This window comes from Ornithodoros turicata, chromosome 1, assembly GCF_037126465.1.
Source record: "Ornithodoros turicata isolate Travis chromosome 1, ASM3712646v1, whole genome shotgun sequence".
NCBI lineage: Eukaryota > Metazoa > Arthropoda > Arachnida > Ixodida > Argasidae > Ornithodoros > Ornithodoros turicata.
The window spans coordinates 183,913,212-183,936,955 of NC_088201.1; the positions used below are offsets into that span (position 1 = coordinate 183,913,212).

The 23,744-nt window shown below is 45.5% G+C and overlaps 1 protein-coding gene across 1 annotated transcript in view; it reads left to right on the top strand.

Moving 5' to 3' along the window:
- The first annotated feature begins 544 nt into the window (after window positions 1-544).
- Window positions 545-23,744, top strand: part of LOC135373840 (uncharacterized) — a 47,343-nt gene continuing 24,143 nt past the window's right edge. Inside the window, exons 1-4 of the mRNA XM_064606897.1 lie at window positions 545-701; window positions 8,548-8,627; window positions 19,310-19,411; window positions 19,613-19,791. Coding sequence (XP_064462967.1) covers window positions 594-701; window positions 8,548-8,627; window positions 19,310-19,411; window positions 19,613-19,791 — 469 coding nt within the window. The 5' untranslated portion in view covers window positions 545-593. The remainder of the gene's footprint in view (window positions 702-8,547; window positions 8,628-19,309; window positions 19,412-19,612; window positions 19,792-23,744) is intronic.

Sequence of the window (23,744 nt, forward strand, 5' to 3'; positions counted from 1 at the left end):
TTTTCCTGTATCTCAAAAGCAAATAGGTCTTGGAGCGCTCTATGTCGGTGCAAGATAAAGCACTTCGGGGTTTCTCCATCTATAACGCGGAAAGTGTCGCGTGCGCTGCCACATATAGGGATTTCTTTTTAAATTAATGTAATTAATTTTCATAATCATTAATTATTTTTTATTTTAATTCCAGGCTTCCCTCCATCATATGCTTGTTCGAATGAAAAACAAAACAAAAAAAAAAAACACGAATTCCGCATCTTGTTAGCCTTAGGTGATTTGCGGTAATAATACAGCAGCTGTCTCTCCATAATTGGGCCATCGTCAGCATTGCGCAGGCAATTAACGTTAGCGTAATTACCGGACTTATTACTCGCAAAGTAATCTTGACCTACGTTAATTTGAAACATGTCCAACAACATCAAATCGCTTTCTGGCAGTTTGTCGCCTGTTTGGTAATTAGGGCGGTCTTTTTTTTACTTACATCGTTAAGGCAGACTGCTACGCAGCCATGAGTTAACCAGGGAAGCCCACTGCACAGTGGGCAGTGCTCTATAAATACTCTTGCACTTGCTGCGCCCAATCAATTTCATCTGAACACAATGTTCAATATCCTTCAAGCTCTTTACGTTCCTTTCCTCTTCATCAGCGTTCTGGGAGGCGCTGCTGCGGCGAGTGGAGGCTGTACTTCAACAACTAATGCCTGGCATGTAAGAGCGTCACACGTTTCTGTCACCGGCAAGATACATTCACTTAACGTGTCTTAATGTACGCAGTCGCCTCGTGCGCGTAACCAGTTTAGCCTCCATGAACAGAAGTCACTGATGACGCAAAATTCAGGTTGATGTTCAGCTTAAGCTTGTTTACGTGGAGTCCGTTTTTCCCAAGAGAAGTACATAATCGCACGGAGATGGTGTTACTTTGAATTGCTGCTAACATTGATCACATACAACTAGGGCTACGAATTGAATGGAAATGCTTGTTTTTCTTTCTTCTTTTTCTGGAGACAGTATATCCATGCCGGCCTAGTCTGGAGTGCAGAACACATGTTTAGGAAGTCGTGAAGAGAGTATATATACAGCATACCAGATTGTATTTCTGGCATATTTGAAAATGCATCTTATTTCTAAGTATAAGAGCATATCCTCCCGTTGAAAAATTCCGAAATGCTCCTTTTCTATTGCTCTTTGCGCGCATAAATGTCTAAACAAACACAAGAAACAACAAAAGACCAATACAGTATATTTGGTCACAAGCCATAGCCAGTGATTGTCACCTGACCACTCTGACCTCGCACACATTGGCGCCGTCCTTCGTTTGCGCTCAACGGTTTTGGAAACAAACGTATTTGGAGCATTTATCGCTGTTTTAGACGCTTGTCGTGCCTAAGATAGGTTTTTGAGTGTAGCGACACAGAATTACATAAGAAGGATAGTGTGGATTCATGCGGTGAGCTCCAGTGTGAGCAGATGGAGCGACAAGGCCTTACACGTACCGATAACGGCGATGACTACGACCCTTATGTAGTTTCAGTGAGGTTTGCAGGCAGCATTTTTCATTGTTCTGCTTTCCGATACCTCAGCAACCAAAGTAAGATATAGATTGGGTGGCCCCACGCTCGTGTATTCCGTAGATGGAACGGCAAGGTTTTAAAACCACGACACTGGTCAGCTAGTGCCTCGGTTGCTAGGCAACGTGTTATGCCTAGGGTTGTCAATCCCGAGCCATTTTTGCAGTCCCGGGATTTCGGGATTTTTTGCTGTCAATCCCGCGATCCCGCGACGGAATTTCGGGATTGTGACGAATTCAGATACGATTCACGATGCTTCCAAGTATACTCCTGCGAGGACCAGAATTGTCTGATCCGCATCCGACCCGCATCCGCAGATGCAAATCCGCATCCGACACGCTGCCTGCATATTTTTTCCAAAAGCTCACCCGACCCGCTACCCGCGAAGCTATGAACGCTGACGAGAAAACTGAGAGTACTCCCGAGTCTGTGCCTCATGATTAGATGTGTCTGTGTGCATGGTTTCTTGTATGACATCAGCGCAGGGGGCAAAAAGGTGCAAATGCATGTTGGTTTATGACTTGAGGCATGATGAGACGAAACGCGACATGGACAAAGAAGGACACACAGGCGCTGTCGCACCCTAAGCGGTGTGAGCGTTTGTTCCGCCCTCGTCAGCGACGTTATACCCCTGTCACAGGGCATACCGAATGGCATTCCCAGCGAATGACAGTCGCACCGAATGGCATTCGTTTTTCTTACATCGAGCTACACGAAGAAACAGAATGTCATTCGCAAATGATGTCAGTGTCGATAGTGTCGACAGACACCAGGGCCAAACATATGAAGCATTATACGAGTGCATTAGTTATATTTTTATTTGTTTTGCTCGAAACTAGCGAAACGTTAGACTATTTCACGAGCAAAGACAGCTAAGAAGCCTATCTACACCGCACTTGGCAACGTGGCAACTGGGAACGAGGGTAGTTCTCCGAAAAACAGTGTTAAGCCTTCCTTCCTTCTTGTCAAAAGCTAACAGATTCGTGATAAAATGTTGGTGTACAACTTTTCATCCGTCTTTCATTTCTTGAAACGGTTTATCGCTGTTGTTTTTGATACCTCTCTACAGCAAGGGTACACTGTCGGTGCGAGAGGGAAAAGCGAATAAGTTCCCCGAACTCATTCGCTGGGTGAATCGCCGTTTGACGTCACCGTGTGACACGAAACGAATGTCATTCAGAGCGAATATCATTCGCTGGGAATGGCATTCAACTTGTCTTGTGGCAGGAGTATTATACGTCATATTTCGCGCCAGTGCATAGTACACACGCCCAGGAAATTGAGGAAATCGGTGTACTTTCTAATAGTGTTTTGGTCACATGCATCGACCGCACCCGACCCGCTGCCCCGCCAACCGCACCAACATGCGGGTGCCCAACCCGCGGGCCCGCGGGACGTGCAGCACACTACTTCCAAGTCCATTTACCTCAGGTTACTATATCGGCGTGTGGTGCGCAGTTCATGTGTGCTTTGTCAATTCTGCCTTTTCCTGAAGGAAAGCACTCGAAAAATCGCAGTGTAACCACGTTGGTAGTATAGTGACGGCGAAATGTTTACGATTAATTATCGCTTATATAACGGGGCATATTTCCACTCTTTATAGAGGATTAGTGCATGCATATTTCGGCAGCTTTGTGTATAGTGCATAAGTGCATGCACATTTCGGCAGCTTCTAGAGCATCTTTCTCCTTGCCGTACATATAACACACTTTCGATGTGTATCGAGACGCATTTGACGTCGGGCTGTTCTAGGAAGACAATGTTTTCCAATACACGGCGGGTAATGACGTAACAAACAACAAGGCGACGAAAAGTAGAGTAACTATGGGTACAAAGTAAGCGTGAAAGAAAGAATATAGCGGAGCGTCGTTGCAGGAGGCTATAAAAATGTCAAATAAATAACATTTTGTGCGTTGGGTGATACCTACCGAATCATCATAATGGGCAAATGCTAGCACGCAACAACCAACTATCGCGCAAACAGGCATGCGCAAGTCACGTGAGGCTTTGCTCTTATGCAGGTCACGCGAGAGCTCGCTGCGGCCATTACTCAGGACCAACTGGGGCATAGAAAAAAACCGATTATAAATCGCGCGATACGATTTCTTAAATATTTTGCACGGTGGTTGTGAGGAATATTAGAAATCATTAGGCTGTGTTTCCTAGACCCATGTATTCGACTGGACTGTCCGTCTCGACGTTGACACAAAACCCTCCTCCCCCTCCCTCTCTGCGCTCCTCCTTTCTGCGATCGTGATTGTGGTGTGGTCTCTCTCCTTCTGTTGTGTAATATGTTGTTTAGGCGGCGAAATTATCTAGTCCGCATGGGACGTCCCAAGCCATCACCTGCACGACAAGCTGCTTCCAAAGAACGGCGCCGAGCCAAGCAACGAGAATGAATCCAACGAGCTCAGTTGAATGGTACGGTTGATGACAGAAATCTGCGGCGTCCAAATTGCCACAGTCTACTTCTCACCCACAGCAACAACGACATAGGTTCTGGAGTTTGCGCAGTCAGACTAAGTCGACACAAAACAAGCATTATGTTGGGTGATTTCAGTGTGGATGCTAGTAAGACCACATTCCCAACCCAGGTTGCCAACCAGATGGCATTGTATATATATGTGCAACAAACTGGCAGACCCCATTACCAACTGCAATTCGTGCATCAACCTGGTTTTCGAGAATCGCACATCGCAGCAAGAAGTATCAACTCTCACCACGCATCAGAAAGTTCTCATCGTCACACTACGTGAAGAACAGTGAAATAAAATACACTCAGTAGAAACTCTGTTGCAAAATTGTTTAGTCGCCATTTGTCAACAATGTATCGACGAATGTGTCTACACCTCCCCTCAGCAGCTCCCGCTGCTAATTCGTGTTAAATCGAAGCGTTACCTATCCCTCATTCTTTTTTCCCTGGATTTTCTGGCCGTGCAAATGTGGGCGAAGTTCCCCGTGAAGTCGACCCAGGATGCATAATGATCGGCCTTTCCCATTCCATCCTGCTGTGTTATCTCCATCTGTCCATGACAGTATGTCGTTCATAGCCGCACTTGCTACGCGACAACCATACGAAAAATGAACGTTTTTCCTCAACTGCAACGTGCAGAAAAATTAACACACTGCTTTGAATTGTAACATTAAAATTTAATGGAGGTGGACAACGATTTAATGATTAAAAAACCCAGTCATCGCGTTCCATAACGTGACCAATTTATGAATACCTCATCAATACGCCTGCAGTGAATTGGGGAACGCACATCAAAATATTCCTCCACAGTTTTTAACGTGACATGAGAAACAGATTGGTATTCCGTGGAGATAGACGTGGAGATAGATCCCATTGTAGCTCCATGAAATTGTGCATAGCATGTATTAGGAGAATATTTAAAAAGTTATTGTTTTCTCAGTTTCAAACTGGGGTTATGGCGCGAATGTCACATGAAAGGAATCACAAAATTTTCGCCCCTCGCTGTGACGGGTATATTTTGTGTAGGAAAACCAAGGCTCGGAACCGTTATTTGTGGGGGTTCGGTTCAAGTTCCGGTTCAAGGTTATCGGTTCGGTTCGGGGTCGGGTTCAGCGCAACCAAAATAACGGTTTGAACCAATATTAATCGGTTGGAACCGGTTTACGTGTGCTGTGCTAATCAGTGTACCACATGTGAGAGGTAATATCAGGTTCCGGCGATGGCTTGCCCCTTCTTCCTTTCTCTTACTCCCTCGCCTCTACACTTCATAGGTACAACGAACCATGTAGTTCACAGCGAATAATCATTTACTGTACCGAAACGTGCTCGGAAATGGCGTACAGCATAACGTTGAGCTCCATTGCAAAACGCTATGGCCAGTTTCTAGAGAAAAAAAGAGAGAAAAGCGGTCATGTGGTAGATAGGAGTATCCCAGAGTCCCATGCGCTGGCCGGCACGCTGCTCCCCGTTGAAAAGAGGGCGAGATGCCGCCTCCTGTGTTTCCTTCCACCATAGTCTTGCCCGTGGTCGTAAAGGTCTGCGTTGCTTGTGAATGTCACTGTGACCTATTAAAATGTACGTCGCTTAAAAAGGAAGCAGCGAGGCAGCAATGCAAAGTGTAGCTGTCGTGTAGCATGTTTTCTTTTTTTTTTTTTTTACACCTCGAGTCACAAAAAATGTACAGGGATGTCGTGAACCTCTTGGAAGTGAGGCTCTAGAAGGTGCATGGATTCACCATTTCTTGGTTTATCAATTTGTCTGCTCTATGAATTCGGCAAGATTCCAAGCGATGCAGGGAGCGGGTGCGCGGCAGTCGAGTGGGTGGTATTGGCGTTTTTACCGTCTGGCGTACCGGTTACCGCACAATATGTTGTTCGATTCAGTTCCGGTTCGTTTAAGGCGAGAGCAAAAATGTTTAGGGTTCGGTTCTGCAAAAAAGAACGTTTTTTGCGGTTTTCGGTTACGGTTCAGTTCCAGTTTCGACCCCTGAGGAAAACTACATCCATTTCACCTGGAAAGTGGTCGCTGAGATCAGCATACCTGTTTGTAATTGTAGAAATTTTACAGAAAAAGTCACTGGTATCTTAAATATGCGAAGGACGATGGCGCCGAACGTGACTAATGAAACTGCCGGTGAAGGAAAAAATATTTTCTTTAGGGGTGTTGGTACCCGATATAATCGGTTAGCCGGAATGGGTTTCCTTTTCTACTTTTCTGAGAAGTTCAAATATACTTGTTTTAACGTCCGTGCACCAGATAACGTAGGAACTAAGTACATATGGCAACTGGTATCGCTTACTTCGTTCGTAAACTTGCAGAAATAGGACGCAGGACATTTATGTAAGGCCAAGTAAAACTTAGAGTCGCCTAGTTGCTCGTGAGCCTCGACTACCAAATCAGTGATGTTCAGGACGGGTGGTAGTGGTGGTGGTGAAAGGGCTCGCTGTTGTCGGCCTCACAGAGGTTGGCAACGTCACGCCTGACGCCCTGGGTCGACTTCTAAGGGAACTGTGCCGACATATGTCTGAGAGCGTCTGAGCACGACAGTGCCTCCTTCTGTATCAGCGGAGCTGGGTATATCACAACCTATCCCAATATCGTGTTTTAATGCCGCCTCTTCTTTTACGGAAATGTAGTATTGTTCGGTTGCTTGGTAGCGTGCTACTGCGGAGTTGCGTGCCTGCCTGGTATGGTGGCATGCCGATGTGGGGTATCGGGTTTACTTTACGGGGAGCGCGATTTGCCAAATTACGGCTGAAGAAACCCAGGATAAGGTCCTATACAGCACAGCCGGTGCCAGGATTTGAACACAGTTGGTGTCCCATTCCCAGCGTGGAACGCGATTACATAATCCAAAGACGGTGAAGTGATGATATGATTTTGGACTGTTGCTGATTGTTAGGATGGTGTTATTATTAGAGACCGGATTATTAGGCACAAAATATCCCGTTAGATATATTAGTCCCCTATAAATTAGATATAAATATCCCGTTAGATAGAATATACGTTAAATATCCCGACTTAGGTACTAAAAATGGAATTATAGGCACTGCAATCTACTGATTTCTTTCATCTGTAGCTCTGAAAGTGCAAAAACGAAGTGGCTAAGTCAGTTTCATTGAACAACATTGTAAATGGGAGTTGTGACTGCTTCGCTAATCCTTTTGCTAAACGAAATGAAAGTCGTATCTATGCTGCTATGGTCGCGAGACTTCCAGACGTTGCTGTAGGGTTCCACGACACTTCTCCGAGGGACTTGATGACGCATGGTCCGCCCCCCCCCCTCACCCGCGATATTCATGACGTTGCCCGCTTGAGCATGGCCGACTATAGCAAGAAATTCCGTGGACACGAGCACTCCCATGAAATGGGGCGAGCTGCAGATGTCACGCCGTGGAAGCAAACGCGCCACGCCGGCCAAGCAGTTGTCGACGGAGGAACTTCTCCTGTTCAAGTGCAAGCATGTCGAAGCCGAGGCGCACGGACAACTGCGTGCGAGACTCGAGTGAAATACGACATATATGCATATATACATGTTGCACAGCTGATTTTTAAAATGCTGGGCCATTGTCTGCTAAAGGGGTTCATGCGAGCCGTTTCTCAGTATTTAGCTGAAGGCGATAATTCTAAAACATACCTAGCATTGCGTAATAAAGTTCGTCTCGCGGAATACGCAATTAGGATGAAGACCTTTGGCAATGACTGATGCGTTATTAAGCATGCGCGGTCGGTATTGAAATTGGAGGTAAGAAGTTGTCTTAAACTAAACGACGCGTAACAACGGGAAGTGGGATTGTTTCACAGGTCGGCCTGGGGAGTGATCGAATGTTTGTGCAGCATACAATGACAGTTTGAGGATTTAGGCGGCTCACATTGAATTCTGCAGCACTGAGAGCGATGCACAATAAATGAGTTCCCTACATATTTTCTGTTCATTTCCATTCGTTCGTTTCTTGAGATCAAGCCAAAATTACAGGGCAAGGTTGGACAGGCAACTGAATGGCAGGTGTAGTTTGTTCCTCCTCAATGGAGGCCTTAAAAATGAGACTTAACAATTAGCAGTACTTGATCACACCCAGCTTTCGAAAACATATAGCCTATTTTGCAACTTTGCAGTCACTTTCGTCAGTGTGTCATTATCAAAAAAAGCAATTATGCGTAACAAACTGGTATTAAGTATCTAGTGCATAAAACCATTCCCTTCGGTGCAGCGCTTGGATTGTTAGTAGATAACTGAAGCATTCATGGTCAAGGTGTAAATGTAACATTGCTTGTATTCGTATCTTCTAGCATACGTGTTGCATAGTTTGCTGCAACTAAGGCTAAAGTGAGAAGAAATGGTGCATAATAGTGTCAGCGATTAGGCCATGAGACGCCAGCATTGAGTGAATTATTATCGGACAGGGAAACAACTCAATACTAAAGAAAACACCGCTCACCCTTTGAATGATTTGAATCAAATATGTGTTCAGTAGAGTTACAGTCTTATTGCGAAAGCGTTTCTGTTCTCCAGGTGTCCCTTACGAGTACGAGGTTCGTTCTTGTAGCCGTGTTGCTTAAGGGAAGTGTCTACGCTGACACATCATCTAGCAGGTAAGAATCTTATAATACCAATTTATTCCACTTTGGTAAGGCGCCTCTTTCGCTGATGGCCGGTAACCCATTCGTGAGGTCATGTGAATGAGGCCATTACGGTTCATTTCGTCGGTTGATACCGAAGGACGTGTTCAGCGAATACCATGAAGAAGATTCATGAATCTGGTTGAATTGCTAGGTAATGAAACGTAGAGATCGCACCAGTGGATCACAGGGTCGTCAATGTTCTTGGTGGTGTTCTCCCGACGTACACTCCGTACGCATGCCTCCAGAGCGCCCTTCAACCATTTGGCGGAACGACCTTTTAATATTTTGGTGAAGCGCTGTGTTTCCAAATTACTTTGTCAGAAATTCTGGACGGTATTACAAAAAGAAAGGCTAATCGGCACCAGGTCGTGGCGGGCTCACATTTTATAAACAGTTCAGGATAGCGATAAGGCTCTCTGTTGACGCGATCATTATTGTTTTTTTCATAAATGACTACTTCCCCGTTCTTTTAAGCATGGCCGTATCGTCTTAATTCCAAAGTGTGCTGAGGCTGACTGCAGTTCGCCACAATCGTGGCACCATACTATTCATTTATTTCTGATTCAGAAACCCAATGGACCGTGATGGTCAATACATGGGTAATACAAAATTGAAACACAGTACAGTACATGCTAATATATTATTCAGAACAGAAATTACTGCATTATTAAGAACAATGAATAAATGTTACTCGCTTCATACACTAAGAGTACATTAATTATATTAAGAAAACATGACGATGGAAGAGAAAGGTAGTTGGCTACTAGCAAAATCAATGAGCACGAAGATGTTTCCGAAAGACAATAGGGGGGGTATGTTTATTAAGAAAAAAAAAGTAATGAAAGGTCAGCCAGACGGAGGACGGCTTGCTATTCAAAAAAAAAAGAAAAGGAAAAGAAATGTAAAAGAAAAGGAGAAGACAATGGGGCAAAATCTAGTATGGACTGTGGTAGGACGTTCCACTCGACTTCGGCTCATGAAAAAAATGACTTTCTCAAGAACTGACACAAACTGACTGAGTGACAAACGCTACATGATACTTTGAAGGTGTGGTCAATGGGTTGAGATATGAAACCAGCCCTAGTGTCGTACAAATGCAGTACTGAAGTTGTGTGGACGAATTTGTAGTATAGGCACACCCGGGGAGAAAAAAAAAACTTTCTTCTTTCTCACACAAGACCGAGATGACGTTTCATCAGGGAAACTCTCCATGGAACCGAGTAGTCAGAGCAGTAGTCCCCAGTGTGTGCACCACTGAGGATCTACTGAGGAGCGGGATGCCGCGCGCCGTCCAGCTGTGTACGTCACGATACTATCACCCGAACGCACACACTCATCTCTATTGAGATAGCGCGTAACGGGATTCAACAGGGTTGTTCAGAGCTGGTCCCAGATCGGCGAAGACGTTCGGCTCGAGTATGGATGTTCGTGGTTCCTTCATGGATGTGTGGGATTAGATTGCCTAGGTTTGCAATGCGTAGATATCTGGTCCGATTGATTCCCCCATGATGTTTGTCATGTCTTACGGAAGGTTGGTTGTGTGTTTTTTTTTTTCGCCTAACCCGCTGGGGTGGTAAGAGAAACTCGCTTTGTCCGAACTCACCGACCTTTGAAAATGAGACTTATCTTATTGATGAATGACTATGTCGAAAACGTTCTGGTGTCTTGTGTGTCCCATTTTTCTCATTTCCTATCGCGCGGGTGGGCGACTTAGAGAGAACTTTTAGATGCTCGTCGTTGCCGTCGCCGAATACGTCTTGTGGCATCCTTACCGTATGATATTTCAGTGAATACAATTTCTCATCCCCAAGGGGCACAGATAATTAGAAATGGAATATTTTCCTTTGAGCGATTAGGCGCTCCTCCAAGGAAAAGCAGTCCATCAACACTGCGCTTTACTTCACCGGTATTTCTCGTGTACGGCTTTCTGTAGGCTTTGCTTTTACTGCTGGCGAATATTTATAACGAAATCGAGGAAGCAGATGACTGGTCATGAATGTGGCATGAAGAATTTACAATGCACGTGCACGAAAAACATTCGGTGGCCCACACGAGGCTACCCGAAACGTCACTCATGGTGCAGGAGGTAGGAGAGGGAACGAAGCAGGGAAGTGCAGTCGAGAAGACACAGACTGACAGACACAAACCGGACAGGCGCTAACTTCCAACAGGTTTATTTTGAAAAACACACTTGGGTTATATATCTTGTACAGGGTTAGGGTGATCTCAGAAAAGCAAGTTATTTATGAGATAACGGCACTGATCTTCTAGGAGAGGGAAGCTTAAGAAGTTAACGATGAAAGATGAAAGTCACTGAAAGGGTTAGCAAGCTGTAGGACTCGAACCCACATCTTTCGCTCTACCAATGGAGCTAAGCTAACACGCCTTTTCAGCGATTTCCAGGGTGCGTCATCTGAAGGGACAAACCAGTTACTTTCTCTCACTCATCCTCCTTTCACTCTTACATTTTTGGACACTCATACACACATTCATACGACAGGGATCGGCGCAAACTTGAGGCTTTGTATGTAATTGTCCCTTCTATGTTGTTCCAGTCTCAAACATCAGTTCTCTCCAGCTTAAGAAGTTTCGGTTTTGTTTTGAGCTTCCCAGCTCTTTAGGCAACTAAGCGATATTGTAAGGTTGGCATCTAAGCGATAGCGTTGGTGGTTCTGCGCACTGGGGGAAGCTCTCTTTATGTTATGGGCGTACGCAGGACCATCAACGCCATCCCGTACGTACGCAAAAGCGATAGCGTACGATGTACTAGAACTCTCTAATACTAAGTACGTATGGTAACTTGCAGTGACAATGAAACTGATGTGTCGATCAAATTTCAGTGAGAATCCATGTAAACACCCAAGTCCCTGTACAATCAACTTGCTCAGGAACTTGATTATTCAAAGTGCAATTATTTTGAATGAAACACAACAGTTTCTGGGTTAATGTTGTTCGTACAATCTTTCCAAGGTTGACGTGTACCATGTTAGCATTACACCAGTCATATACTGAAGACTGGGAGGTGGAGGGTTCGAATCCTACCACCGGCTGTGCTGTCAGAGGTTTCCCCTGAGTTTTCTGAAGACGTTCCAGACGAATGTCGGGACAGTTCCCCCTTAAGTCGGCACGGGACGCATACTATCCTCATGTCCTGTACGCCGGTCATAGCCACAGTTGCTTCGTGGCGGTAACACGGAACAAGCAAAAAACAATCATGTACAGAATCTGTATCGTCTAGCAGCAAGCCACAATCAGAAATATTCTCAACCCGACGGAATAAGTTGATGTTGCCTACATCAGCAAGATTCTAGAATGCTTAATTGGAAAGCAAACATCATTAATAAGGACACTAAAAAGAAGCAGGCCGAGAATCGAACCTCGAGGCACCCCACAGTGACTTGTTTCAGTAGCGGAGTAGCGATCCGGCTACATTTTAAATTTAGAGCAAAAATATTTCAGCTAAAATATTCGTATTGGCGGAGCCAGTGCCGCTACCGTTACGTCTCGTACTATGGAAGTCCGGGAAGACGCCGAAAAAAAGCGAGATACCGGCGAAGCAAAATTTGTTCTTGTTATTCATTTGAGTTACTTGTTAAACATGCAGTCTGACATGTCGATCTTCCTCAGCATCACTAACTCTCATAAGCTAAGCACCATCCAAAATTTAGGAATATAATTTGTGTTATTGTGTGCGTTTTTTTTTTTCGCTTTTGTGAAACACAAGCAGATATCTGTAATACACTGAACGACAGGGGAAATGTCATACAATCCGTTACAAATTTACAAGCTACAAGTTTCCGTTGCAAGTTTCCGTGATACAATCACTTGCAAATCGCTAGCGCGAGTGTGTTGATAGCACATTTCGAACTGTGTCTTGCAATTTTATTGTTCGGAGCAGATAAACAAAGCGTGGTGTCTTTTGAAATAGGAATACGAAAATGTATCCGAAACCGTGATATAGCACCGTAGTCAATGCACTGCTAGCATACAGCCAACTTTTCTTTGAGGTGTTTATGCTGCAAGTGAAGCATTTCCGTAAGATATAATTACTAAAGCTTACACAGGATGACGGATGTGATCTAGCTATATTCTCACACTAAATACGTTACACTGTGTAGGTGTGTGAGCCATGCAAAATGAAGAAACAATAATGTTATTCCGGAGCCAGAGTATGCCAACATGCTTAATAATTCTCCGTACACACTTTGTGGCGGTACAGAGGCACTAATTTACAGCATTTGGCATCTTTAAGGAAAAGTTACGTAATATTTTCCCGCAATCTCCCACCGGTAGACACATCACACACACACACACATAAATGGGATGATGATGTGGTGGGTCATTCTCCGCCGTTATGGCGGTACACTGCCCCATTGCGCTTGTGGAAGGGATGAGAAGGTGATGATGATGGAAAGGTGTCCTATTAGAGTTCGTCCATTAGTCCAGTGCTGGAGAGGAAATCAGCAACAGCTCATAGGCCTTGCATCAGATGTGAGGGGTCCGACCATGGCCCGAGAATTTTGGCTAAGTCGAACTGGCGTTCATCGACACGTTGGAGAACATTCATTTTCCATGAGGGCCAGCTCGCGATCGTACTGTCCGCAGTCCAGAAGGACGTGATGGAGGTCACCGCGCACACCACACGTGGAACAGAGGTTGTTCGCACCGACACCGAGGAGGTGTTTGAAAGCCGGTTAATAGCCACATTAAGTCTGATGCGGTGGAAGACTGTGGTAAAGGAACGCGGCATTCGGCGGGGGAGAGTAAGGGACAATGTGGGGTCAACGGAGTAAAGGAGAGAGTGGGTGGTGATGTCACGTTGGCTTTGAGACTGCGTCATGGGGCCAGTGAGGCTTGAGGCAAGATAACAGCGATGCCCCCGAGACAAGATGATGGGGACAGGCCGGGTGTACTGGTGCGCGCATGCGGCTGATCGATCTGCGTCCTTGTTTCCGCTGATGCCTACATGACCCGGGATCCACTGAAAGACGATAGAGTGGCCCTGTGCGCTTGCTTTCTTATATACTTGCAGAATTTCAATCACCACAGGGCTGAGGAAACCGCGAAGTCTCATAGTTACCACACACTGCAGCACAGATCTGGAATCCGTAAAAACGACCCAGGAGCGAACGGGGCTGTCAGTAATTTTCCGCAGGGCGAAAAGAATAACATAAAGCTCAGCGCATTTTGACGATGTTTTACGTGAGAGATGATGGCATCTGAAAATGACTCGGAGGGAATGACAAAGGCAGGGCAAAGGCAGGCTTTGCTCACCACATGACGTCCGCACGCCAGGGCAAGTCCACATAGCGTCTCTCCTGGTAGGATAACTCTTGTTATCCAAAATGAGGTTGAACAGGGATAAAAATTCAAGGTTTTTATTCCTAAGGGATGACCTGTAAGTACTTAGACATCTAAATTTAAGGAAGTCGGTTGCTCTGATTACTTGGTATTCCTTAAAGAGAACATTGGTCGAATGGTATCTGTCGACATTCGCTATGACACGCATAAATCGCTTCTGGATTTTCTCAATTGAAATCAAATTTTGCTGGGTGGTGCTACCCGATACTAAATGGCAGTAAGTTAATAGGCCAAAGAATAGTGTATTATATAATGCTATTTTAACATGACCGGGGAGTATGTTTCTAAACCTGTAAACCTTGCCAGTAATGTTAGCAAGTTTGGAACAAAGGAGGTCAATATGTAAATTTCATGATAATGTTTCTTGGAAATGTACACCTAAAAACTTCACTCTATCAACGATTTCGATAGCAGACGTGCCCAATCGCAGGTCTGAAGCAATGCCCACAGCTTTATTTCTTGCCCTAAAAATAATGGCCTTTGTTTTCGACGGATTTATTACTAGTGCATTTGCTCTCGCCCATTGATTTATTTTTTCCAGAATCTCGTTTCCATCATTTATGATGCTGTCCAATTCACGCCCAGTGATTAGTATAGTGGTGTCATCAGCATAAAGAATGAAGTCCGCATTTACAGAGAGCGTAACAATGTCGTTAATATACAAATTAAAAAGAAGTGGGCCCAATATGCTTCCCTGAGGAACACCGGACTTGATGTTTAATGGCGTGGAAACACTTTCCCTTATCATAACTTGCTGCATTCTATTTTGCGGGTATGATTCTAGCAGCTTGAGTGGAAGCCCACGTACACCATAGCTCTGAAGCTTAAATAGCATAATTTTATGATTAATAAGGTCAAACGCCTTGGAATAGTCTAGAAAAATAGCCAGTGTAATGAGTCGATTTTCTCTTTAGCATGTAACAGGGCTAGCTCAGTGGATCGTCCTGCCCTAAACCCAAATTGTTCTTTCGCAGTGCACTCATGCTTATTCAAGAATGGCATTAGTCTTTTGTGAATTATTTTTTCAAGTGCTTTTGAAAAAAAAACAGGCAAGATCGAAATTGGCCTATAATTAGAGAGCATGTTCGGATCGCCCGTTTTATATAATACAGTAACTTTAGCCATCTTCATCCTGCCAGGAAAGACGCCATTGCTCAAACAAGAGTTGTAGATATGCGCTAGATGCGGTGACAGGAGATCGATTACATACTTGACTGGGCCAATCTGCAGGCCATCTATGTCTGTGCTTTTGCTATTTTTTAGCCCTAGCATTATTTCAGTCACTTCGGAAGGATCAGTCGGGGCAAAGAACACGGATGCGGCGCAGGCGCTGCTTGGTGTGTTAGTATTTGGACATGGTGACGTTGTTGCAACCGAGGTAAAGTAAGTATTAAAACAATGAACTAGCTCCTCGCTATGCAATTCCTGATCATTAATCAGCATGGTACTCGGCGGCCCTGAGGACTTGCTAGTACTCAGTAGGCCGTTTAATTTAGACCACGCAATTCGTTGATTGGTGACACCAGAAAATAATTTGCTATAATAGTCAGCTTTAGCATGCCGAATCTTAGCGTTTACAGTGTTTCGCAGTTTTTTAAATTCTGCTAGATGTTCTTGTGTCCTGGTCTTTACAAATTGCTTATATTTATTATTCCGCTTTCGCAATAATTTTAAAAGGTCTCTGGTCATCCAGGGACTTCTTGCTTTTTTGTTTGCGGGTTGCTTTTGCAGGGGAAAGGCAGCATTGTAACATTCGAGTAGCATGGAGAGAAATACGTTATAGGCCTGTTCCACATCAGTGATATTCGCTATTGAATCCCAATTCACTGAACGAATGGACTCCCGAAATACCACAAGGTTTTCTTCCGTGATGGTTCTATGCCATACGCCTGGGTGCTTATTTGTCCTTAGCCGAGATCTCACAGATATAAAGACTGGCATGTGATCACTAATACCAACGTTAATTACGCCGCTGCAGGTGATCAAATCTTCGGGGCAGTTCGTAATGAGCAAGTCTAGAAGTGTTGAAGTCGAACCCGTTACTCTAGTAGGAGCATTAACTACATTGCGCATGTCATACAACTGGAGCACGCTGGTGAATTCTTTCTTGAGACGTGAAGTTACTAACATATTAATGTTGAAATCGCCCCCTAGTATGAGAGTGTATTTTTCATCGTTAATGAACGAAAATAACGTTTCAAGGGCATTCATAAGTGGGACTATATCCGTTTGTGGTGGGCGATATACCACGCAGAACAAACATTTACGACTTCGTAATGCTAAGATTTCGTAGTCTGCAGTTACAGTGGAGAACTGAGGCATCATTTCACAATTGTGGTCTCTATCAGCAAGGATAGCTACGCCACCTCCTCGTTTCCCTTCCCTATCCAAGTAAAAATGATCGTACCCCGGGCGGGTGAAATAGTGGTGCGTATCCTGGCACCATGTTTCGGATAGCATCAGCACATCAATTTTGACCGACAGTTCAGAAATAAATATCTCAAGCTCATCAAATTTATTACTCAATGATTGCACATTCAGATGCACACATTTCAAGGATTGTGACTCCTGCAACATCCCTATTTCATGCGTAGAAATATATTTGTAATCAGCCATAGTGATAAAAGGAGGTCGATAAGAAGGGTAACTGTCCTCATTTTATCTTGTCAAGGTCAGACAAGAACTCAATGCGGATAGAAGGATGGCCCTCAGCTTTTCTGACATAAAGTTTAAATGTTAGTTAAATGTTTATTTAAATGTTAACTCTCGTCCGTAGGAATAGGACGCAGTTAGGCTGTCGCGCAATCAAATATGCATGTGCCGTTATGGGACTCTTATGTAGGTCAGGTAGGAATCCTTGTTTCTTTGCGGGAGGGGGGGGGGCGAATCTCCTTATAGGATTTGCGCCGGATGACCCTATTGGAAAAAGGTCCTGAGGTTACCTCAGGATATGTTGAGGTTCTCTGAGGTTACCTCAGAGCTGCCTGAGGTTCTCCTGAGGTTACCTCAAGAAATCCTGAGGCCGTACCTCAGGACCTCAAACCCGGCTGTGGGTCCTCTAAGGTTACCCCAATAAATTCTGAGGTTCTGCCTCAGGACCTCAGAGCTCGTTTTCGATTCTTTGAGGTAACCTCAAGCAATTCTGAGGTTCAATCTCGGAACTCTAGACCTGGCTGTGGTTCTTTTAAGGCTCCGCCTCAAGACCTCAGACCAGACCGTAGCTCACCTAGGGCTACCTCAGCGCATCTTTAGTATCAACATAGGGTCTCACAACTTGATACACCTGACAGCTTTGGGAATTTCGGTGGGCATTTCTCAGGGACATTTTTCGTTGGAGGGGTTCGCAAGGCTTTTGGAGTACAATTTAGTTTGGGGAGTTTTAATTTAATCATGCTACCTTCATTAAATTGATAACGTTAACTAACCCGACACGAAACCGTAACGCCAAAACGTTACATCAAATTTAGGGTCATCCACATAGGAAGGCGTAAATTCATTTACTCTCATTCATTACTCTCTAAATTCATTTACTCTCTCATTAATACTCTCTGATCCTATGAGCTTCAAACAGGTTGGCGATGCCATTACAATGAAATGTTCTGCAAATAATCTACAAAAGGTGAAATATTTGGTTTACGAAAAACAACGCGGGAAATATGCAACGTCGGTGTCGTTTTTACAGCCGCACTAAGTTTCTCCGCTCGAGCGAAGCATCCCTCTTTCTCCCTTTTTCCTTGGTTCGAGAGGGGCCGTACAACAAGTTCCCGCTTTTGTGGTTCCTGGAATCGCCTCCCCTCTGCTTAGAGCAGTTACACGCCGGCTTTCACGTTGTGCTGTCTGCCGTTTCTTAATGAGGTGCCGCAACATGGCGTGTGTATACGTGAGGCTCTTGACGACATTCGCGTTCTTGCTTCTGTGGAGAACATGATCATTTTTGCTGGAGACAATCATGCCACGGATTTTCAATCGGAACACGGAATATCCAGTGCACGCTATTTTCCGGCAGGATAGCGAAAAAACGCGTAGAGGCTTCTTTCAGCAAGGTACGTGAAAGTTATTTCTTGCATATTGGTTTGGTGGTATGCGAGTGCGTGCGTACGTGTGTTTCGCATCAAAGAAAACAATTTGCTTGAATTTTTTTTTATAAGTAGGAAGTGACACTGCAGAAGTAGATGCAACTTTGAATTTGAAATATTTGTGATATCGTATTTTCAGATTCCCTGCGACACATTTCAGATAGACTGCATGTCTGATGGTAGGCACTGAGGATGTTGCCAGGGCCGGCAGCGAACGATGGCGCATAGGAAAGCCTTCAAGGCGTGAGCCGGAACCGCAGCAAATACGGGATGAAATGAGTTTACATATCTTGAACAGAACGCTGTCGCCACCGAATTTCTGTCCCTGTGTTGCTTTTCATATCATTCTTGATACGCTTAGAGTTATTAAACTTATTTGGAGACTACACATATCCCAATGTTGAAAACCGTCATTGTTCTGAGTATCGCAATTAACCGCAATGGACTTTTATAGTCTGTTACCGCGGATAGCCAATTACTTTAGTACATGCTCAGTGAATTTGGTAATTATTATTCGGCATTTAGTGTATTATTTTTTATTCTTTCTTTGGTTATCGTATGCCTCAACAGAATTTCATTTCTAGGTGCATATACCTTGAATGCTTCAGGAGCAGAGCACACCAAGGCGAAGAAGCCAGAAAGAAAATTAGGAGAGTTTGTGCGACACATGAATAACATATTAAAGTGTCTGGAAAGCCATTTAAAGTCTGATGACCTCAATCACAATAGAAAGTATTTGAACACGAAATGGTGCTACGGGTGGTCGCTGTTGTTTATGTCTTGAGTTCCACTCTGTGGAAACCTCAGAGCTTCAGGTAACCCCAGGGCCTCATGCTCTGAGGTAACTCCAGGACCTCAGGCTCTGAGGCAGCCTCAAGGCCTCAAGCTCTGAGGCAACCTCAAAACCTCAGACGTCCCATGATACCTCAAGACCCAGACTCTGAGGTAACCTCTTCTGTCACTGTCCAAACAACACAAGCTTAATCAGGCTGCCTCGTTCGCCTTAATTATTAAACCAGATGTCTGTGAGCTGTGGTCCAACGTTCTTCGTTGTGCAGCGCTGTGTTCTACTGCTTATCAAGTGTGAAATATACAGCTATAGCGCAGTGGGCCATTGCATTTTTGAGATACGCAATATTTTTGGGAAGTAGCGCTGCATATCGATATGAATATGGTTATTCATTCCCATGTTAACTATGCGGCTTCATCTTTCAGGGTTGCGCCATTGGCATTGCCGAGGTCTGACGTGGCGTCAGGTGACGACTTGGTAAAGAAATGCAAATCCCTGGAAGGAAGCGCAAAAGGCTTGAGTTCTCTGTAAGTCATCGTTGGATAATACCCTTCGGGCAAACGACAAACGCTAAGGAACAATCTTCCTAAAAGGCATTGATACGAATGATAATAACCCTTTCGAAGGCTTTCGTACCCGCATTGAAATACAAATGCTTCCCTTACTGTCTAGTTATTTCTCCAGCAACCGAATGTACTTATTGGAGCTCTTTATTGCTGCACTTCTAGGTTTAGCTTCTTTGGTGGTGGTGAATGGGTACTCGGAGGAACGTCCTACTTCGTCTCAGAAGCGCAAAAGCAAGCAGTCATGGATTACACAGGCAATTGTACCACACCTAATGTTGGCCCTGTTCCGAAAAACGTGTTACTTATCAAATGGAACAAGGACGGGAATTACATATATCCAGGCAAGTCGGCATCTCTACTTTATGCTCTATTCAACGCTTCACTATTTTGCATCGGAAAATTCTAGGTCTTTGGCTAGCGCAGCAGCAGCAAGCGCTGCAGCAGTATCTCGTAAGCACGGCTGACATTCATTTCGTGATGTTCCCGACCTAAATTCATGTGGTCACTGGGCAAGCGTTTCCCCCGGATCATTACTATCCGTTGAACTCTTACACTGCACTGTGCTACTACTACTACAACTGCTACTTCCTCGTGGATTCTGCACTGTTTGCCTGCATTGTTAAAGCCTGACGTAGGCGTACCGGGAAAGCCATTCCTAAAGCGACTAACTTCCCACTTTCTGACGTCGAACCCAGCCTTTGTTTGCGGTTCGTATGACGCGTCATCACTAATGGGGTCGCGTTTCGAAACGTAAAGTATATTGAAGAGCTAAAAAATGCAATAATACAATACTATTCAAGGTATCGCAACCAGCGAGGTGTCGTCGCAGATATACGTTTCATGTGATAATGCAAGACTTCCCGGCGATGTGCTGAGGAAGGTGTACCTTGAGGAACAGACCTCTCCCTGTTTGTAAACAAATGACGTCATAGTGTTCGACAGCGCCACCAGTTTGGTAGAGTTGAACGATGCTCGAAGCTAGGGGGCGAACAAGTTCGCGCCCGAAAGCCACGGTCTTGAGGGGATTACGATAGTCCCTGAAAAGGTCGCGACCTTTGATCCTACTTTTTTTTTTTTTTTTTTCAGTAGGGGGCAGCGAACAAGGGCCCCTTCATGGAACCCAGCCCTCCTCTTCCGATTTGTTTCGGTTTCAGTCTGTCTACCAACGTCATGATGACGTTTCTTGGGTAGAGGTTCATTGGGTGCCTTGTACTGTATAGAACAAGTGACCTGTCAGCCTATTCGTCTTGACGAGCTCTAACCACATACGGGGTGTATATTTTTACACTTTACATATTTTTTATCAAACGCAATGAGCGCAGCACAGATATCGTTTTTGCAATTGAGCTGTACGGCCGCGCGGACACTAGAATAGAGTACGTAACTACAAGATGGCTAATTACCTAAAACTCATTTATTCACTGTTTAATTAGGAAATTTTGGGCAAAAGCGATATAGCAGAACGGGAGACAATCCTCCTTGAAGGCCATTCTATCTTTTCAAAATCCAGAAAAGAGCGCGTGCTGTGAAGTACACATTTTTGTATAAAAATGAGCTGAAACCCAAAAAGCGCGCCTCAAGAGCGCATCATCTACGCCTGCGGAGACTTGTCTGGGCCGGAAAGCGGCCCGTCTGGCCAGCAAGCAGATCGACACCAACTCTAATCATCTCCATAGCTCCAAATCACGTTCCCTTCGACGTTTCCCTTTGAAATAAGCGCTATGCCATCTGCGTTCCCGGTCATCACGGTCTCGGTCCATTTGCATATCAAAATTCTGGAGCCATATTTTAACGCACGTGCGTGTTTCAGGATATGTTAGACGTGGAATGGCTTTCAACGAGGATAGTATGTCAACGGCGAGCCCTTTCACCATCACCACCACCACCACCCCCTGTTATCTCGCTTTTGCCCGATATCCGCTAAATAAGGGATTCCGCAATTTAGGTAATTACCGCAATTTCACGCGTATTAGCCGCACCGCAGATAAGCCGTCGGACCAGCGGCATGGCCGAGTGGGCTAAGGCGTCCGCTCGTTGGTGCTAACCAACGTCGTGCTGAAGACTGGAAGGTGGTGGGTTCGAATCCTACCGCCGGCTGTCTGAGGTTTTCCCTGGGTTTTGCGAAGACTCTCCAGACGAATGTCGGCACAGTTCCCCTGAAGTCGGCCCAGGACGCATACTAATCCCCCTGTCCTCCACTCCTTCCTGCTGTCCCCTCTCCGTCTGTCCACATCTGTACGCCGCTCATAGCCACAGTTGCTTCGTGGGGCTAACACGCAACCAAAAAAGATAAGCCGTAGGACCCGTTTCTAGGAACGTCTTCAAAATGTTCGGGCAGATAAGCTGCACTCGCAGATAAGCACCGGGAAATAAGGCGCAACTGATTTGTGCCAGAAAGGAGACCATAGAGAAGGCCATAAACCCTGTGGTCCATGCTCCGGGGTCGGCATGGTGTACATGGTGTTCAACAAAGGTCAGTTCTCGTGTTCTACCAAGATTGGATCGTGCACTTGTTGTGATATTTTTCATGGATGGACAGGTCAGTGGCCTTCCAGAAGACAGGAATCACTGTCACCACATTAGTTAAAGCTGCTTGGGGGAAGAAGGCACCGGGAAGGTTAGCTTACTCGAACGCGGACGCGCCCCTGCTACGCATCGTACGTGCAACGGGGGCCGGCGGATCTGTTCCAGAGATACTGTCGTCCCTTCCGATAAAACCGGTGTATGGGGAAAATATCAGGGAAAAACAGTCATCGGAAAATCCGTACCGGTGGATAAGCCGCAAGGCGCCCGTGAGAGAAAAAAAAAGAGAAAAATCGCGCTTAAGCCGCGGCTAGTATGCGTAAAATTACAGTAGTCTTCTTGTGGTTGCACACTTTCTCCCAGAAGATGCCCGCGTGGCCATATAATGCAACTGCAGAAGCGACAACCTTTCTTTACGAGAACTCAGAACCTTTGGAGGATAAAAATAAACGCCCTGTATAATATACGAGGGGTGTTCAAGTCAAAGCGGGACTTCTGCCTCCTGAGTGTACAAATGGGTCGCGCTACTTCTTTTTCGTCATTTTCACACGCGACAGGCCTCCGCGTTCACCACGAGGTGGTGATAACAGAATACACATGCTGAAGAAGATGGCCGACAACGAGGTGAGCGCGCACACCGAACAGCGAATTGCCATGAAGTTTCTCGTGAATGAAGGCGCAAAGTCATCTGAAATTTACAGAAGACTTCAGGCTCATTATGGCCGCGATACACATAGCCGCAGCAAAACCTTTGAGTGGTGCAAACGGTTCCGAGACGGCCGTACATCAGTGCTGGACGATCCCCGCCGGGGCGGCTCAGAGCCCAGTGTCAGAGTTCCTGAGAACATCCAACTTGTGGAACGCCTGATCCTCAAGGACCGACGGATAACATGACTCGAACTGGCTCGAAAGACGGACCTTTCTGTGGGAACGTTGAACACTATCATTCATGAACACTTCCAGTTTCGGAAAGTTAGTTCCCGTTGGGTCCGGAGGCAGCTCTCCGTGTTTGACCGGCAGAGAAGACTGGAAATCTCCCAAAAGCTAAGGTACCATTTCGACACTGAAGCACAGCCGTTCCTTGATTGGACCATCACGTCCGATGAAACGTGGGTGCACCATTTCACTCCTGAGTCTAAACGCGCATCAAAACAGTGGAAGCATCCGTTCTCGCCAGCTCCCAAGAAGTTCCAAAGCACCCCGTCCGCGGGTGAGGCCATGATCACGGTTTTCTGGGACAAGGCTGGCGTTGTTCATGTTGATTTTCTGCCCAGTGGTTCAACCGTCAATAGTGCATATTACCGTCAGGTTCTCAGGGATGTGCATAATGCGCTGAAGCAAAAGCGGCCGGGCCTGATCACCAAAGGAGTCCTCATCCTACAGGACAATGCACGCCCGCATACCGCGCACCTCACACCACGCACCTTACAGGAACTTGGCTGGGAGTTGCTGCCACTTCCCGCTTACAGTCCAGACCTCGCCCCCAGCGATTTCCATCTCTTCGGGCCACTGAAGAAGCTCCTTGGGAGACCGCCACTTCAACTGCGACGATGAGGTCAAGAAAGCGGTCCGATCATGGCTGCTACGCGCCGGTAAGGATATCTACGCTGCTGGCATCCAAGCCCTCGTGAAACGCTGGGACAAGTGCATTAGTGCAGCTGGAGATTACGTTGAAAAATAAAACTAATTTCTCGCCTGTAGGTCCAATTTACTTTTGCGAAAAATGAACCGTCCCGGTTTGACTTGAACACCCCTCATACATATGCAAATA